This window comes from Agaricus bisporus (genome assembly GCF_000300575.1).
Source record: "Agaricus bisporus var. bisporus H97 unplaced genomic scaffold AGABI2scaffold_11, whole genome shotgun sequence".
Lineage (NCBI taxonomy): Eukaryota > Fungi > Basidiomycota > Agaricomycetes > Agaricales > Agaricaceae > Agaricus > Agaricus bisporus.
Window position 1 is genome coordinate 1,299,437 of NW_006267346.1, and position 16,341 is coordinate 1,315,777.

General features: G+C 47.1%; 7 protein-coding genes across 7 annotated transcripts; 3 read left to right on the forward strand and 4 right to left on the reverse strand.

Annotated features, from left to right (window-relative positions):
* Positions 1 to 52: 52 nt before the first annotated feature.
* On the forward strand, positions 53 to 1,032 carry AGABI2DRAFT_195243 (hypothetical protein). The gene is made up of 4 exons (XM_006455889.1): positions 53 to 176; positions 237 to 482; positions 536 to 598; positions 658 to 1,032. Exons 1-4 carry the CDS (start codon positions 95 to 97, stop codon positions 876 to 878), a joined length of 612 nt encoding a protein of 203 aa, XP_006455952.1. The 5' UTR covers positions 53 to 94; the 3' UTR covers positions 879 to 1,032.
* A 114-nt stretch (positions 1,033 to 1,146) lies between these two features.
* AGABI2DRAFT_121868 (hypothetical protein) lies at positions 1,147 to 4,924 on the reverse strand (the record flags this gene model as incomplete). Its single annotated transcript, XM_006455890.1, has 5 exons — positions 1,147 to 1,947; positions 2,005 to 2,103; positions 2,163 to 4,002; positions 4,059 to 4,838; positions 4,887 to 4,924. 5 exons carry the CDS (start codon positions 4,922 to 4,924, stop codon positions 1,147 to 1,149), a joined length of 3,558 nt encoding a protein of 1,185 aa, XP_006455953.1.
* Positions 4,925 to 6,488: 1,564 nt separating this feature from the next.
* AGABI2DRAFT_188058 (hypothetical protein) lies at positions 6,489 to 7,409 on the reverse strand (the record flags this gene model as incomplete). The annotated part of the gene is made up of 3 exons (XM_006455891.1): positions 6,489 to 6,571; positions 6,651 to 6,800; positions 6,851 to 7,409. 3 exons carry the CDS (start codon positions 7,407 to 7,409, stop codon positions 6,489 to 6,491), a joined length of 792 nt encoding a protein of 263 aa, XP_006455954.1.
* Positions 7,410 to 8,090: 681 nt separating this feature from the next.
* Positions 8,091 to 8,967, reverse strand: AGABI2DRAFT_121870 (hypothetical protein; the record flags this gene model as incomplete). The annotated part of the gene is made up of 3 exons (XM_006455892.1): positions 8,091 to 8,534; positions 8,666 to 8,770; positions 8,839 to 8,967. 3 exons carry the CDS (start codon positions 8,965 to 8,967, stop codon positions 8,091 to 8,093), a joined length of 678 nt encoding a protein of 225 aa, XP_006455955.1.
* Positions 8,968 to 9,790: 823 nt separating this feature from the next.
* AGABI2DRAFT_138863 (hypothetical protein) lies at positions 9,791 to 10,391 on the forward strand. The gene is made up of 2 exons (XM_006455893.1): positions 9,791 to 10,040; positions 10,121 to 10,391. Exons 1-2 carry the CDS (start codon positions 9,876 to 9,878, stop codon positions 10,358 to 10,360), a joined length of 405 nt encoding a protein of 134 aa, XP_006455956.1. The 5' UTR covers positions 9,791 to 9,875; the 3' UTR covers positions 10,361 to 10,391.
* A 149-nt stretch (positions 10,392 to 10,540) lies between these two features.
* AGABI2DRAFT_76651 (hypothetical protein) lies at positions 10,541 to 12,146 on the forward strand (the record flags this gene model as incomplete). Its single annotated transcript, XM_006455894.1, has 9 exons — positions 10,541 to 10,629; positions 10,660 to 10,712; positions 10,757 to 10,905; positions 10,969 to 11,051; positions 11,076 to 11,215; positions 11,266 to 11,438; positions 11,492 to 11,686; positions 11,752 to 11,854; positions 11,917 to 12,146. 9 exons carry the CDS (start codon positions 10,541 to 10,543, stop codon positions 12,144 to 12,146), a joined length of 1,215 nt encoding a protein of 404 aa, XP_006455957.1.
* A 44-nt stretch (positions 12,147 to 12,190) lies between these two features.
* On the reverse strand, positions 12,191 to 14,570 carry AGABI2DRAFT_188060 (hypothetical protein). The gene is made up of 8 exons (XM_006455895.1): positions 13,883 to 14,570; positions 13,538 to 13,731; positions 13,347 to 13,464; positions 13,108 to 13,275; positions 12,959 to 13,057; positions 12,852 to 12,900; positions 12,571 to 12,794; positions 12,191 to 12,514 (listed from the first exon to the last, which is right to left on the reverse strand). The coding sequence occupies exons 1-8, from the start codon at positions 14,424 to 14,426 to the stop codon at positions 12,279 to 12,281; spliced, it is 1,632 nt and encodes a 543-aa protein (XP_006455958.1). The 5' UTR covers positions 14,427 to 14,570; the 3' UTR covers positions 12,191 to 12,278.
* Between the last annotated feature and the right edge of the window lie 1,771 nt (positions 14,571 to 16,341).

Below are 16,341 nucleotides of genomic sequence, written 5' to 3' on the forward strand. Positions count from 1 at the left end.
GAGTCACATGGGGAAGGCTACTTAACTGGCAGGGAGCAATGTCGCCAATGCTCTTGCCCAGTGCCCACACCCTGATCCTATCAGGCCAAGACCCATGTTGGGCCGTATAAAAAGTCTCCTTAACGTCGCTCCGACCGCTGTTGATCCTGCCAAATTCCGCGCACCCATGTCTTCAGGTTACCTCTTAATCGGTCTCCTCTTTTTTTGCGGGATTAACCTTGCTTTTGCTTCCTTAGACGCTAGCAAATCCGAGATTGCGACATTCGCGGCAGGCTGCTTCTGGGGCGTCGAACACATCTTTCTGAAGCACTATCCACCTTCTCAGAACAAAGGAATTCTGAAAACCTCTGTTGGATTTACAGGGGGGAATCCACTTGTGACGCATCCATCATACAAAAATGTATGCACTGGGGCCACCGATCATGCAGAAGCTTTAAAGATCGAATTTGATCCCACTATTGTCAGCTACGCTGAACTCGTTGGTAAGTTTTCTTCTCGATCGGGAATGATCTTCCCAACTGAGCGTCACATCTAGAATTCTTCTATCGCACTCATGATCCCACCACCACGAACAGACAAGGTAATGACAATGGCAGTCGTGAGTACTCTTTCACCCCAATGTTCAAGTCATCCGTCGTTGATCTTGTATTCTTCTAGAATATCGTTCTGCGATCTTTTTCCATTCGCCAGAGCAAGAAGCCACTGCCAGGCGAGTGACCGCCGAAGTTCAAGCAAAACATTTCACTCCCAAGGGAAAGAAGATCGTTACCGAGATCAGTTCGGCATCGCAATGGTGGGATGCCGAAGATTATCACCAGCTTTATCTTTTCAAGAACCCTTCTGGATATCAGTGTTCCACTCACAGGCTTCATTGGTAATTTTATTCTCGGACGCACATCGTATATGTGCAATAAGTGAATCCCTAGCTATAATGTTCATTAATTCTGGATCAACTTAGTAATAGATCCCAAAGCGTACTATCGTATAATACTCATATGAACATGAAGTACGAAGAATACAGTGCTGTACATACAGCCGCCCATACAAGATCTCAATATTTCAACAATCAAAGACATCAGGCTTATTCGGAGAGAATAAGCCCCAGAGCAAAATAAGCACAGAATGCACAAAATTCGTCACTGACGTCTACCGCCTCTTCTTTTTCTTCTGCTTCCCACCTATCGGCGGCGCAGTAGCATTTATCCTTGTATTTCTCGCCACCAACTCATCATTATCCCCTTCTTCATCCCCTTCTGCGGGATTCTGGTACACGCTAGATGTACCGGGTAAGTCTCTTGACGTGCCACCAGGGGTATAGATACCACTCCTAGGTGTTCCTCGATTACTTCCCGCATAGTCCTCATCATTAAATGTAGGTATTACGGGAGGTCCTCCTGCGGAAAGAGCTGGTGACGTCATGTAGGGAGATCGGTTTCCAGTGTTGCCGTATAACGATTGACGTCTTGAACCTCCTCCATTTTCGTCACCTCCAACGCCGGGTAAAGGGTTCATCCCCGTAAGCGGCGTCGTTACACCCGTTCTCATATCCGTCACCGATTGTGGAATGAAACCGGGTGGTGGATTAAGTACCACATCGGGTATTTCACTACCGGGAAGTGCAGGCGTGGCGTTAGCATGAGGTGTAAAGGACTGCGGAATGAAGTTGGGTGGGAAATATTGAGCGTCAGGTATCACTGGAGTATTTGGTTGGGTTGGGATTCCTCCCCCTGTACCTCCAGAAGAAGATACTGATCCAGACCGTTGTCTAGCATGCATACGGACTGGAAGTACAGGGGACTCGGCTCTTCGTGGTTGAACGGGTTGTCGTGATGGAACTTGAGGTAGTACTGGAGCTACTGCGTGATTAGGACTAAGAAGATGTGGATCTAGCCCAGAATGATGATGTGGTGCGTTATGTCCTCCTTCCAATGGAGTGCCAGGGCCAGACTGTTTCCATACTTTGTCAGCCGAATTGGTTGAGAGATATGTATATCGTGAACTCACAGGAGGTACAATAGTGATATCGCATATGCTTGGGTCACTACCCGAACGGTGAAGTTGACCAGGTGCGTGAAGATGGTGGTCATCAGATCGTGGAGTACCCTAAGTGTGACGATACGCCAATTCAATGGTCGGTAAGTCGGAAGCTGGTAAGTACTCACGCGATCAGAACCACGTCGCCAATTACGATCGTCTTCAACACGAATACTTGGTATAACAGGTCCAGAGTGGTCAGCTTCGTGCCCAGTCAAATGAGGAATAACAGGCCGTTGACCAGTATTCGGTGAATAAACACCCGGCGACAGCCTAAGACTGACATCTTCAGGAATGTCACTCAACGCGTCACCAGGATGAGTGTAAGTCACATTTCTCGAGTGCGACGATTGACGATTGTTGGGCCTAGCGCCGGATTCAGGTAGAGGAGGGATAAAAGCAGGACCTGCAGAGCTGCGCCCCGGAATGTTACCGCCAGGCATAGGGAAAGTTACCAATTTATCGAGTCCTCCAGCAGTTGAGATCGATGATTGCGATTCCATTGAAGAACGTCTTGGGCGGTGTCGTCCAGGTACCGTTGTTGGTAAATGGGGCTGAGCTGGCGAACGTGAGGAATGCCGCGAGTAGTTCATGGGGTTGACGGTAGGTTCAGGCATAGATACCGAGGCTGGGACAGTAACAGGTGGTTGAGGTGAACGTGATGACGTCACCACATTGTTCTTTGAATCGACAAAAGGTTCCGGCATTGATACTGATGCTGGTATCGTAACAGGTGGTTGAGGTGAACGTGAGGATGGTCCCGAGCGGTTGAGGTGATGGACATTGGGTTCAGGCATAGATACAGCTGCCGGGATAGTAACGGGTGGTTGACGATGGCGTACCGAACCTGAGGACTGTCGGGAATGGTTGATGTGGGGCTCGGGCATAGACATCGAAGCTGGGATAACGGGTGCCTGAGACAGCGTTGGTGTTGGCATACCGATAGGAGGACGTGGCATAGGGAAATATGATGGTGCTGCATGTGGATTACGCCTACCCTGTTCGTTTTCAGAACTGGATCCTGATGCTCGCGACTTTGGACGAGAGGCACTAGCAGAAAGCGCAGCGCTAGCTTGGGATGTCGCTCGTGCAGCTTGTGTAGTTGCTTCAGCAACAGCTTGGTCGCGTTCTCGATCGCGCTGCAATGCTTCTGTTCTCTCGGCTTGTCTCTGCATGGATATATTATATCGTTCCTGTTCATAACGTCGGGCTTCCTCAGTTCGTTCCTGTTCTCGTTGCTGACGCTCCCTTCGTCGCTCCTGCTGCTCCTTCTCCTTCAGCTGCCTCTCCTTGTCCCTCTCCAACTGCAAGATATTTACCCTCTGCTGCTCATTCTTCACCTCTTCACTCCTCTGACGCTCCAGTTGTCGTAGTTTCTCGATTTCGGCTTCCAACTCTGCGGATCGTTGATGCTCGCGTTCCTCAATACTTTGTCTGAATTTCTCCCTTTCCTCAACAAACTCTCTTTCCCTTTCCTGGTCTTGTTCGAGCTTAGAAATCTGAAGCCGTGAACGCTCCTGTTCCAGCTGTTGATCAAACTGACGTTGATAACGTTCTTCAGTTTCTCTTCGTATTTTCTGCACCAAATCTTCAACGTCTATTTTAGAACCGCGTTGCTGACCACGGGAAGAAGAAGAGCGGCGGTCGGATTGTGATGTGGCAGTCCGGGCGCGAGAATGCTGGCTGTGAGTTGAAGTTCCTGAGGTATTTGGGTTCGAAGGAGCGACAGCGCTACTCGTGGAAGGTTGGCCAGCGGAAGTAATTGCTCGAGGGACAGTTTCGGTGACGCCATGGACGTGACCTTGTTTTACTCCTTCATTGTAGCCTTGTTTACGACCTTGCTCAAGGGCTTCGCGCACATTGCGCTCTTCTCGAATGCGATAAGCCTCTTCTCGGGAGCGCTCAGAATCACTTCTGGCCTTATCACGTTGAAGCTTGACTTCACGCAGTTCCGCTTTCGCTAAAACACTGGAAGCGAGCTCGAGACTCGGTTAAAGATTGATTATAGGTGTAAAGGAACTTACAGAGAGTTTTCGGTGTGTTCTAGCCTCAGCTTTAAGATTGATAACTCTTGTTGCGATGCATATGCCTGTTGCTGAGCCTTGCCAATATTGTCGCTGACTTGGGATTGCATCAACACTCGTTCATCTGCCAATTTCTGATACAACTTCTCCACTCTCCTGCAATGGCTGTTCGCATCCGCTAAGTCTGACTTGTACCTCTCCAATTTCTCCAACGCACTCTTGAGCGTTTTTTTGCATTCCTCCGTTTGGATTTCTTGCCTGATGAGGAGTTGAATAAGGGTATCCTTGCTGTGAGTGGAGAGTTCCCTTGGGCGAAGACGTATCTTGTTAGCGGCGCCAGGACGGCGAGAGGGGGACGCTTCGCTACTATCGTAACCACTGTGATGTTGGAGAGCACTGTGAGTAAGGCTGAGACTCTCGGATCGACGAGAAGATGGCGGCGCGTTCGCGTTAGGTGTGGTATTGTGGTGGGGAGTATGGTGAATATGAACGATGCTTCCGTCACTCTCGTCAGTGACCGGACTTCCGGGGTCCTGTGGAGCTGGCGGCGAATGAAAGTGGCCTGCGTTGTGGTTTCCGGGCGGCGGTACAGGTAGCACGTCGTCAACATGCACAGGGTCGGTGCCATAAGCTGGTGCCATTAAAGTCGAATTTGGCGCGTTTGGAGCGAAATAATCCTCAACATGAGCCTTTGAGGGTGGTCTAAGCAGAGTTGATGACTGGTTTTGGCTCGGGGCTGGAGCTTGACCCGTTTGCCCAACGAGGTTGGGTGGGTCAAACCTAATTTATTTATATAAGGAAATTAGGAAATTTGATGAATGAACTTACGTTCCTGGAGCAGACTGGTAATACTCATTTGCAGCCATATATCAAATCAGAGGGAAAAGAAAAAAAAGTGGAAGGGTATGAGCGCGAGCGTGAGATGGCGTTGATGCCAGAAGGGCCCACAGCCCCCAAGTCCTGCTCGAATGCAACCTTGGACTAGCAAAGACGGTGAGCAACATGTACGACAAGTTACAAGTCAGAGAGTGGCTTACTACTGCTGTTACGATGATACCGCTGGGTAAGAACACGGGGGAAGTAGAGAACAAAGATCAAGTGCCATGGCGCACATTCAGAACCCTCCCTGATGCCCAGCTAGCGCCCGGTTGTCAGGTTAGGGTTCTAAATGGGGATTTACTCATGATGCTTGCTGATTGTTGCGAACACTAAAGCCGAACGTTTCATCAATTGACTCCGCTTGCCAGCTATTCTATACTGGGTGCTGTACAGGACAGCAGTGTCAAAGTAAGTTTTCTTAGTCACGACTCATGATTGACGCCATAAATATCGTACCTGTTGCCGACTAAACGACCGTTAGTGGAATACTAGTAAAAGCCTCGAGGTGGAGGTCGGATGATAAGTCTATGCACACAGCCACTGCACCTGAAATCATGTTTCGAAATCAGGCGAATCTCATTTCAGTGCCGTAAAGATGAAATCTCAAGTTGTCTGTTTGTAGATCCATATCTATCTTGGGAGTCAACTCTTCAAATAAGATGACTTCAGTTGGAGGGCTTAGCGATCATTGTGTGGCAGTGGCGCATCTACTGGTCAATCTTGGCACGAACCTTGAAAACGGAGGACGAGCCGGATGCGGATCGCCAATCATCGGATCAACCTCTCGGAGCGCGAAAGCCATATCTGGGAATACTGCATCGACCCTGTGTCGAGCGTTGTCCTCGCCAACCTTAAGCCCACGATTTCGGGCCAGAGTAACATTGACTCGGGGTCTCGCGCTGTTTCGTGAATGTTCTGCACGATGCTGTTGCAGCGACGCGTGCGTGAAAATCACGCTTGATTTGCCTTCCATGGTCTTCTTCCATCTAATATCGACTCAATGCAGTTGTCTTGGGTTTTAGAAACTCCTGTAGATATCTCCTTTCGCGTCGACTCAAAATCTTCGAATTTTATCGAACGGAACGGAGATAATACATACTCAAGTTTGATGATACAACGATTAAATTAAAAAATAATCATAATATCCCCAGTCTAGATAACCTATCTATTCTGGTTTCCTACCAGAAAACGAACGAAGACGAAATAAATGATGAATACCACCAAAAAAAGAACCGAAAGAAGACTTTGGCCCCGAAATCAGATGCTTCTCAAGGGACGGTATGACGCTGCTGCTTTGCATCGAGCTCAAGGCGCACGAAGTTGAATCAAAGTGAGAAAGAGGAGGCTCGCCGATGGTTGACGATGTTTGAGAGTCGCTGTCGTCCTCGTCAGATATAGGGAAATTCTCCCTGAAACTTCTTGTTCGAAGTTTATTGCCCGTAATTTGATGGTGGGTCCCATGAGAAAAATATGCGTCTTCCAAGTTCACTTTGCTAGGCCTTCCATGCGGATCGTCCTCCCACAAGCATTTGGCAATATGTCCGTCGAATATCACATCTTGAGAATAGAAGGTTGGAATTTGGCGGATGTAGGTGCGTATTTCGGAAACCGACGGTCTCGCCCTCCACTCCATACTGAGCATCATGACCAGAATGTTATTCAACTCAGGAGATATTGGAAGGACGTTCGGGAGTTGCTTATAAGGGTTTTTACGGTAGGAGTAGAACGAAGCGTCTTCCCACTTTGCACAGTTCCAGGGATTTCGTCCAGTAACGATGTTGAGAAATATTATTCCCAGTGACCAGATATCGCAAGACTGTGGGGAATAAACACCTCCAAAACTCATCTCAGCAGCTTGACATTCTATCATGCCATAAATTAGAGCCAGCCGGGTATAATTAACGGATAAATACCTGGGCTCATATGATACACGCTTCCTGTCTGGAAATCTCCGCTCGTCTTTTCTGTGGTGGCAAGTCCGAAATCCGTAAGGGCCACTCGAACTCCGTCCTCGAAACACACGAAATTTTCCGGTTTTAAGTCACGATGGTATATACCGAGAGAGTGGCAATGTTCTACGACGTCGAGAATTTGGAGGAATGTGCTCATAATGAGAGTGTCATTTCCCAGATAACGACGCTTGCGCAATATTTGCGTAAAAAGATCTCGGTCTGGAGCAAAGTCCATGACGAGATACATAAACAGATTGTCCACTAGGACTCGACGGAGAGTGACGACACCAGGATGAGCGGACGCTCGTCGATGAAGAGTTGTTTCTCGGATATGTGATTCGTTGTGATTGTGGGGCCGAAAAAGACACTTCACTGCATATTGTAACCGGGTCTTGGTGTCCACAGCTTTGTAGACATTTCCATAACCGCCTGCACCAATCACGGACACGAGCTCAAGGCGTCCACCATCTATCAATGTTCCGACTTTCGGATAGCAGACCTTCTGTATTGGTGCTTTCATCCTACAAAAAGTCGTTAGTAGGGATGTAAGTAAACGGATATTTGGATGACAACCTACGAAAATTCGGAACAGGGGGATTATAGATGTTGAGGAAGGAAGCAAAGAGTTTTTAAACATCCTATTCATGCCCTCGTACTAGAGACATTCAACTAATTAAGCCAAAATGATCGGAGATGCAAAGGAGCCCTACGTCAGTGGATGCGCATGCGCGAAGAGGCACGTGCGAAACGGACCTACTCATGGGGCTGCGCCGGCGGCCGTTCCGCCCAGGTTCCGCCTCATACACTGTCCAATGTCTATACACTGTCATGCTCTGGCCGATGTGGACGACTACATTTTGATAAACTTATATATTCTCTCCGAGATACCTCGATCTTTTTCAGCTTCTCCCCATTCGCAAGGTTGGCATGCCAAACTTGTTGGAATCTAATCTTTTAGAGGGTTGTCGTGCTAATATTCTTCTGGTTCATTAAATCCTTGAACACTTCAGTTGGGGGGTGTGCTCCCTCAGCGCTCAGCTTCCGGAATTTCCATGTAAATTGGAAATACTTACGACCAACTACGAATACAAGTGTTTACAAATTATGGCCCGGGTCTGTAAGATCATCCTGCTATGATATACTGTAACTGAGACTAAAAGTAAAAGGGGAAAAAAGGTAGGGAACTTGACGCGGCGAAATTTTAGTCGCTTGAGGACACGGAGTCACTTTCGTCTTCCTCTTCGCTGCTACTGACACTCTCACTCAAATGAACCCTGACGTTCCCATAATTGCGGGCGCCATCATCGCCTTGGGTAGTAGCAGAAGGTGGCTGACGTCCATTACCGTGACCACGCGTCGTGAAAGACCATAACACTTCTGAATTATTATCGTCCCGATGGTGCGCAGCAGTCGTTGCTGTCGCTGAAGACGATGCCGATGCCGATGAAAGGCCAAACGAGAATGAAGCTTGAGCAGAAGAGCTGAACGTGAATGAGAACGACTGCTTGGGCGTAGATGAGGTTGCTGGAGGACGGAAGTGATAGTGGTGGTGCGTGAATGTTTGCGTCGTATTCGCTGCAGAAGAAGGCCTTGACGTATATCTGTGTCTTTGTGGGTTTCGCTGGATATCGTATTGTCGTCTTTGCTATTGAGATGGATGGTATTAGATATAAACACTATATCGTCAACTGGGGTTCAACGCGCCTGAGGATCAGCTAAAACCTATACAGAATACTAATTTATACGGCATTAATCAACCAAGTATAGGGGGCGTACCTCGTAAGCTTCTTGGATTCTCCTAAACCTCCTGGTCGCAACTTCGACATCAAGGCTCGTGTTTTTGTCTGGGTGATGTTCTAGTATTCCCTTCTTATAAGCACGCTTGATAATTCAATGACAGATATCAGGGTGCTTCCAAATTTCCGAGAAAATGTATATGAAGGGCCTACTTTGATATCCTCGGCGGTAGCCCCTTCTGATATGCCTAAGGCCTCATACAATGTTAACCGATAAAAATCTTCGTCTTCATGTGGTCGTACATCATGGTTAGAAGGAATTTTAGAGCCGGATTCGGACATATTTCGAAGGGATAACTTTTTGTCGACTTGGTGGAGAGTGACTTCGGGATGATGCTAGGAATTGTCTATGTTTATGCAGTTAATTGGCGTGAGAAAATGCGGCTTTCTGTCAATTGACCCCGAACACCTCTGTACTGTGCCTGCCCGGCCCTCGTCTCCGGTGGCAAATATCTCGAACTAGTATCATCGTTCGGAATTTCAAATTCGCGACTATCTGGGTAGAATAAGCCCGCACTTGTGGTGGTGTTAGAAGAATCGGTTGATATTCCGTACTAAATTGGATAACGCCGACAAATAGCGCCTTGGTCTAACGAAATTAGGAGGGGAGGAAGCCATTCACGCCTTTTGGGAGGCAGCGTCGATTTAAATGCCAAGAGAGAAATCTTATGAAGGCCTTTGCAGCGCGTATCCAAGGGTTTTGAACGATGATAGGCGGATATGGACATGTCGAGGCATTGTTTTGATTAACGACAGGTGTCTGGTGTGGACCTGAATTTGAACCGGGCGGTTGTAACTGGGGAATTAACGTGAGTTGTGACTCGGACCGCTCGGGGATTGTCTTGGTTACGCCGCATTGACTGTTTGTCTGTTTTCGGGAAGCGGTTGTTTTGAGCGCCGCGGTTATCTCTCGCCGAAGAACTGATATGTTTAGTTTTGAGAAGTAAAGAGGAGTTGTAAGGAATGGCATGATGTGTTGAATTTGGATGTTGTACTCTGGTTGTACTCTTGTTACCAAATTCACAGAAACGCGAAAAACATTGATCCGACGGTTGACAGCTATTTTTACTACAACCTCTTAAGCCCTTTCGCTTAGCCTTCTGCTGTCAACCACCCTCTTTCTTTCCTTCAAACTCATTCTATCTCACAATCCACCACACATTGAACACATACTATCCTACTATTACTACATGGCGTCAAATATAGAGCACATTATCGTGAACGCATTCAAGTTCTGTGCACAACATGGAGCTGAATATTGCCAGACGTGCTGCTGTGATCATAGGATGAGCAACAATGTGACGATTGAAGAAGAGTTAGGCCACATATGCGAATTTCTGGACTGTGAGGTCGAGGTCAGCTATGGCAATTAGTTATGCACATGATAGGCATTAACAGTGTTCGTGTTTATTTTTTGTCCGCTCAACCTCCCCAGGAGCGGCAACCATTAAATGCATATGGTCAGGGTGCGATAGAAGCATTACATACGGAGGAATCATTCCAGTGTGAGGAGCACAAAGAGGTGGATTGCAAGCAGTGCTTTGACTGGGTTGCGATCATCAAGCGGGAGGCAAAAGAGAGAGAAGAGAGCGGGCGATGGATGAGCAAAAGGAATAGTCTACAGGAGATCCTCCGCAACGGCGGACTACTTGATGGTGTTCCTACTACTAGCTAAGCTCAATTTACATCTGTTTACCATCTTCCTTGCCCAGAACCATCACAATGGCAGCCTGGTCTCCTCCCGTCCTCGACCTGTCTTCAGATCCCAAACCTGTCCACACATATGATATCAATCAAGAATGCAACTTTGCGCGAAGCGCTCGATGGTACAACCTGCTGAAACGCTGGGTCGTCTATGATCATTTATAGCCTTGCTTGCAGGACACCTGATGGTTCCATGTTTATGGCGCAATGCGAAAACAGAACGCTCCAGCTCTTTACACCGTAAACCATTTCCTAGCCTTCAATCATCAGCAGCTTAACCATAATAGATCCTCAACTATCGAGCCTGTGTCAAGTAAGCGTCCGTCGTATCTGACTCACGTTCCTCCTCTCTGACCTTGTTCGTTAGCATCGCCATCCCTCGTCCTACCCCAGTCCGCGCCTATACTTGATTTTGCTTGGTATCCCACCGCTTCCCCAATGGACCCTTCATCTTTCTGTGTCCTCGCTTCTGTTCGCGAATGTCCTGTCAAACTCTTAGACGCATCTGATGGTCGAGTACGTCTTGCCCTCTTCCTTCTGTTTAACCCGCGCTTGACAGAGGCCACAAACGAAGGGTAGCTGCGCGCATCATACAAGATTGTTGATCACCGTGAACGGTTTATAGCGCCACACTCGATGACGTTTAATCCTACTGCTACGAAGTAAGACCCTTTGTTTTATGAAAGTCAAGACATTCCTTCTCACTGTCAGTTCAGGATATATTGCGGTCACGAAGATGCCATAGAAGTGTTTGACGTATCTCAGCCCGGTAATGGAGTGAGAATACCTACGACACCATCAAAAAAGAGTAAAGATGGGCTCAAAGGTGTGTGCTCTACGTCTCCTTCCTCCACCAAATACCAATCGTCCTTTCAGGAATTATCTCTGCTTTGGCCTTTTCCCCAGCTTATAGTACTGAATCAGATGGTTTCTACGCAGCAGCAACTCTCAACCAATGTCTTTCGAATCTTGCGCTATACACTGAATCTCAACCCGATGGAGTGCCTCTAATGTTCGTCGGTGGAGGACCCCGAGCTGCTGTTACTCAAGTAGGTCTGGATTATATTGTTATCTTAACTAGCGTCTTCAATTGTAGATGCAGGTCCGATTCAATCCTATGAACCCCCATATCTTATATGCTGCTTACCGAAGACGGGAAGAGATCCTAGGGTGGGATTTGAGATCGGATGTTACTGTCCCATTTGTGAAATATGTGGGTCCACATAGGCCGACGACGAATCAGAAGATGTCCTTCGATATCGATTGTTCTGGTAGGCGATTAATGACAGGAGATCAGGTGAGAAATAAAAATCTGAACGCCTGAACAGTTGATAGAAAAGCGGCCCCCTCTATTATTGAAAGCAAGGAGCTATTCATGTTTTTGACCTTCAAGTACCAAATGATGGGGAAAATAGCTCAGAGACGACAGTGAAATACCCTGACCTAACGTTCAAAGGACATTCCGGTAAGGATTTTCTCGTCTTTTGGGTACATTGGGTCAGTGACAGCCGGTTTTCTTGCACCCAGATTCAGTGCCTTGCGTGGGTTTTCATCCATACAGACCTATTCTCTTGTCAGTATCTGGTTCAAGGCATTTTGACGACCTTGAAGGCCAGGTTGATTCGGATAGCGGCTCAGATTCTGATGAATCTGAAAGTCCGGCTGAGGTTGTGACTTCGAGGAGACGTCGATTACAACCTAGAACGTTGGATTCGTCGATTAAGACGTGGAATTTTGAGGTTACTGGGAATGTCTAGTCAGTATTCTACTGATTTCAATCCAGCATTGCTTTCATTTTATTCATCCATAATCAGGTACAACAGGGAGGGAAAATATAAACAGAGGGGGGAGGTTGAAATCCCTTGAATCAACTCTTTTCTGCGCTATTTCTACGCACCAGCGTCACAAGCGTTAGGTCTCAAGGCGCACCATTCAGGCTGTAAGGGTATAGCGTTGACACCTCGCTGGACAAATCTAAACCCTGTTTCGTGTAACCTCGGTAAAGCGGTCTTCACATCGCCGCCAGGTCCAGACCAAAATAGTTCCGCCGACGAAGCGGAACGAGGCCAAGCGATAGAATCCAAATTTGATGGGCCGGACTGTTCAGCCCACAGTAATTGTTGACCTACACATATGATCAATCATACTGGTTCTTGGAGGACAAAAACGAACGACACGAACCTCCCAGGATCAAATCTTCTTGGTCACTTTCCAGACCAGCTACTGGATTGAACGAGTAAGCTCTCTGCCAGGTCTTGTAAACACCGCATGAGCTATCCCCATCGACATTATCTCCAATCCATCCTCCGGCGCCGCAATCGAGGTAGAAAAAATCAGAAGCCGCGTGGATAATTTTGAATCCTTTTTGAGCGACTGCTCCGACGTGTTGCGATGAAATCCAAACCCTGGGGTGGGTCATCATGGTGTCAGAATCATCTCTGTGATGGTCCGATGTCACATACAAGACGATGGTGTTATTTCGGAGCTGAACCTGGTGTTCGAGCGCCATTTCTACGATTAACGTCATTGGTCCTCGCTTCGCGAGAGCAGGTTGTAAAAAGGAACCTACCTTCCCAAACCACCGGCGTCTTTCCTTCTTCTACAAGCACTGAATGCGTGGCTTGCGTGAACGCATCTAATGCTTGTTCAAAAGTTTTCCCTTGCGAGTCTATTTATCGTCTAGAATGAGCAGGATGTTCAAAACGCAAAGCCACTAACTAAGGTCCATTTGGGTCTGCTCATCTTGATCATAACAATTTGTGTTAATCTCATCTCCACCAGTATGGAACAACTTGGAAGGAAACATTGAAGAAACAGCCCCAATCAAATTGGCGGTGAAGTTTACTGTCGAAGGAGTTGCAAGTCGAAGTTGTCCAGCCGGTGGCTCTGATAGATAGGGCACGTTATCATAGGTAAGCATGTTATGATGTTGAAAGATATTTGAAGGAGATACGTACCGCCGGCAAACCGAGACCAAGGAGTAGATTCAGGACATGCTATGTGCTCGGGATGCGATTTTGAAATGACGGACGTATGCCCTGGAGTATCGATTTCTACCATAACATCGATTCCTCTCTATCCATGACAAGTAAATGAAAAAAGGTCAGCACATTTCAAAAAAGAGTTTGACTGGGTTGAAATTACGCACCGCAGCAGCGTACTGTACAATATCTTCGACGTCATCGGGTGTATAAATTTTCGAAGACGAGTATGCCCCCTTTTGCGATATCTCTTCAAATCCAGGAACGACGATGGGGAACGACTGGGAATCGACGACGTGCCAATGAAAATGGTTGATTTTAACCCAACTCATTGCATCCAGAGTGCGTTTGATGTCGTCAGCTGGGAAACTGCACGACAACGATCATTTATAGATAGGCCGGACTTATCAGGGAACTTTCACTCACAAATGGCGCGAAGTATCCAGCATGAACCCGCGATATGGCTGAATTTTGGGTTACTCATGAGTAATACGAAGGTGGAAATTCGTTACTCACATAGGTAGGAGCATCTTCGATCTGGACCGGAGCCTGAAGCGTGTAGACCGTCCCCTCCAGATCAAACCACAACTGTTCAAACGTCGTCAACCCTCTAAACAACCCCAATGTCGTATTCGCATTCAATACAGCATTCCCACCATCGTCACCCGGAACTTGCAAGGTATAACTCTCATCTTGAGTTCCGAGTTCTTGAATCGCTTCCTCACTAATACTCTTCACGCCTCCGGACCCCGTGGACGAGCTCGTCAAAGTAAGTGTGAGGGATCGTAGTGTGTTCGCAGAATTTACTGTGTCGGACAGTGAAGCTCCACGATCAGGTACGAGCAGTTGAAGTTTATCAGTTTTGAGAAAACCGGTAGTACGTTCAATAGCGTCAGAAACATCTGATGGTACATTGTCGATTCCAGAAGTTTGAATAGTGAAGTCCTGGTCGAGTCTGAGAGGTGTATCTCCTGTGGCTAGCTTTTGTGGCCTTGGCCATATAGCGAATACGCGGGAGTAGAGGAGAAATATAGGGAAGATAAGAAGAATATTCATGCTGAGACGTGATAGAAGAAGGAAGAATGGGCCCTGTTTAGCAGCTGGATTACCACCTAAAATATGTCTGGCTTTGAGTTATTCCAAGTGCATATGCTCCCCCGGATGAGCTTATTTCACACAAGAATATGCACTTGTGTAGGTCGTAATACCGTGCAAGGAAAGAAGCACCACGGGTGTTGTCCTTGTGACTACCCTGGAGCATGATATCATCGATATGTTTAACTTATCGTAGCTTCCTTTCGTAGACATAGACATTAATCAAAAACGATCTTGATAATCCTCCAGAATTCTCATGCGCTCATATGCTCGGTCCATTAGAGTCATATCGAACCTATGTGTCCTCTTCATGCCTTTAAGATATTTCCATCAGTAGCAAACAATCAAAGAATGAACCTCGACCGCTCACCTGTATAATTTGCTAATATTGATCTATTCATGGTTCCCCTCTTTGATTCGTACTAGGGAGTGGAACACTATTTAACACGAGATCAAGTGAGGAGGATATCATACCAGAATAGGATCAGAATCTTTGGTCGAATCAACATGATTCAAATATCTGGCATCACTGAATTTTGTTATTATATCAAGGAACGTCTTCGCGAAAACGCCATACTTGCTGAGTGGACAACCAGGATATCCACTTCTTGCTTCTCTTCAGACGTGAGTGGAAAACATTCTTGGATTTTAGAATTTGGGTCGAGATGATATTCTGCATTCGTTGCGTTTTGTCGAAGCCAGTCCTTTACATGTCTGCGCATGGTAGAACAAGGCAGAAAGGATAGACCTGGGGGCTGGTTGGATTTCTGTGAACAGAATGTGATCTATAAATCGGGGGGACATGCCTTCAGAACTAGGATATCCTGGCCTTCGGCATTTGGGAGTGGGAGACCAGCTTGGTGAAGGAAGTCAAGCATTGACATCGTGGCAGGGTCATCGCATCTTCCTAGGAAATAATCCGAATCATTTGGGTGAAAATAGTATATCATCTTCTCCATAGTGAGAGCGCTCCGAAACAGAAGACCGGTATAAGCAGTTCAACTGAGTAGTATGATGTATGTATCACGGCGCCCGCTGGAGAACAGTTTTACGTAAGCAGATACTTGGGAAATGACATTGAGCTTGCATTGAGCCGATTTGAAGAAATGACTTCGCCACTCTTAACTGCGAACATGGATGACTAAAGAAAGGAGTCAGGAATTGAACCGATATCATAAATCAACTCTGAGGGAGCAGGCGGCAGAAAAATAATTATTTCATTGGTCGGACCATCTCTTTAGCCCAAAGTCGAAAGCGCGTTTTGGAAGGGAATGTCAGCAAACTCGAAAGCAATTAAACCCGCCTACCGGTCAGAACATTCAGGATTGACGTTGAGCGCTGAGCTGCAGTCAGAGAATAGTCGCGATGGGGAGTCACTCTAACTGACTTAAGAGTGGGATGACATGCCTGTCATTGCCTAAATCTTTATGGTAAATCAAGCCATGGCGATGGGCCATTATTTCGGTATCAAGTACAGCGGCACGACTTGTTAGAGCGAAGCCACTGAGCATTGTAGCCCAAGGCACCATGCAGCAAGATCTCAAGGCCTCATGGGGTGGAAAGTAAAATTTGAACTGGGCGTCTTGAAGTTATTTTCTTTGGAAAGATTTTAACTTAGAATGATGATCAAGGCTGTGAGGCGGCTGAGATCAGTCCCGCCAGACGCCACGGTCGATGTCCGGCAGACACAAGTATAATATAGACATTGGGCGGTAGATTGATAAAAATACCGCACCTTTTGGCGGTGTTGCATTGGGAACGAGAGAAGGAGAGGACACAAGTGGGCCTGATTGCGCTAATATAGAATCAGTCACGTGAGTGACGGGCCTGTGTCCTCGCTGTGGGTTGTGTTAGGATCAGTCTCCACATTTGCCAT

Excerpts from the sequence above, each read along its gene's own strand:
- AGABI2DRAFT_138863 (XM_006455893.1), top strand. The coding sequence starts at position 9,876 with ATGGCGTCAAATATAGAGCACATTATCGTGAACGCATTCAAGTTCTGT. Across the intron at positions 10,041-10,120 it reads TTCTGGACTGTGAGGTCGAG|GAGCGGCAACCATTAAATGC; the intron begins GTCAGCTATGGC and ends CAACCTCCCCAG.
- AGABI2DRAFT_195243 (XM_006455889.1), top strand. The coding sequence starts at position 95 with ATGTTGGGCCGTATAAAAAGTCTCCTTAACGTCGCTCCGACCGCTGTT. Across the intron at positions 177-236 it reads CCGCGCACCCATGTCTTCAG|ACGCTAGCAAATCCGAGATT; the intron begins GTTACCTCTTAA and ends TTGCTTCCTTAG. Across the intron at positions 483-535 it reads CAGCTACGCTGAACTCGTTG|AATTCTTCTATCGCACTCAT; the intron begins GTAAGTTTTCTT and ends CGTCACATCTAG.
- AGABI2DRAFT_188060 (XM_006455895.1), bottom strand. The coding sequence starts at position 14,426 with ATGAATATTCTTCTTATCTTCCCTATATTTCTCCTCTACTCCCGCGTA. Across the intron at positions 13,058-13,107 it reads GCAGACCCAAATGGACCTTA|ACTCGCAAGGGAAAACTTTT; the intron begins GTTAGTGGCTTT and ends GACGATAAATAG. Across the intron at positions 12,795-12,851 it reads CGAAATAACACCATCGTCTT|GGTTTGGATTTCATCGCAAC; the intron begins GTATGTGACATC and ends GACCCACCCCAG.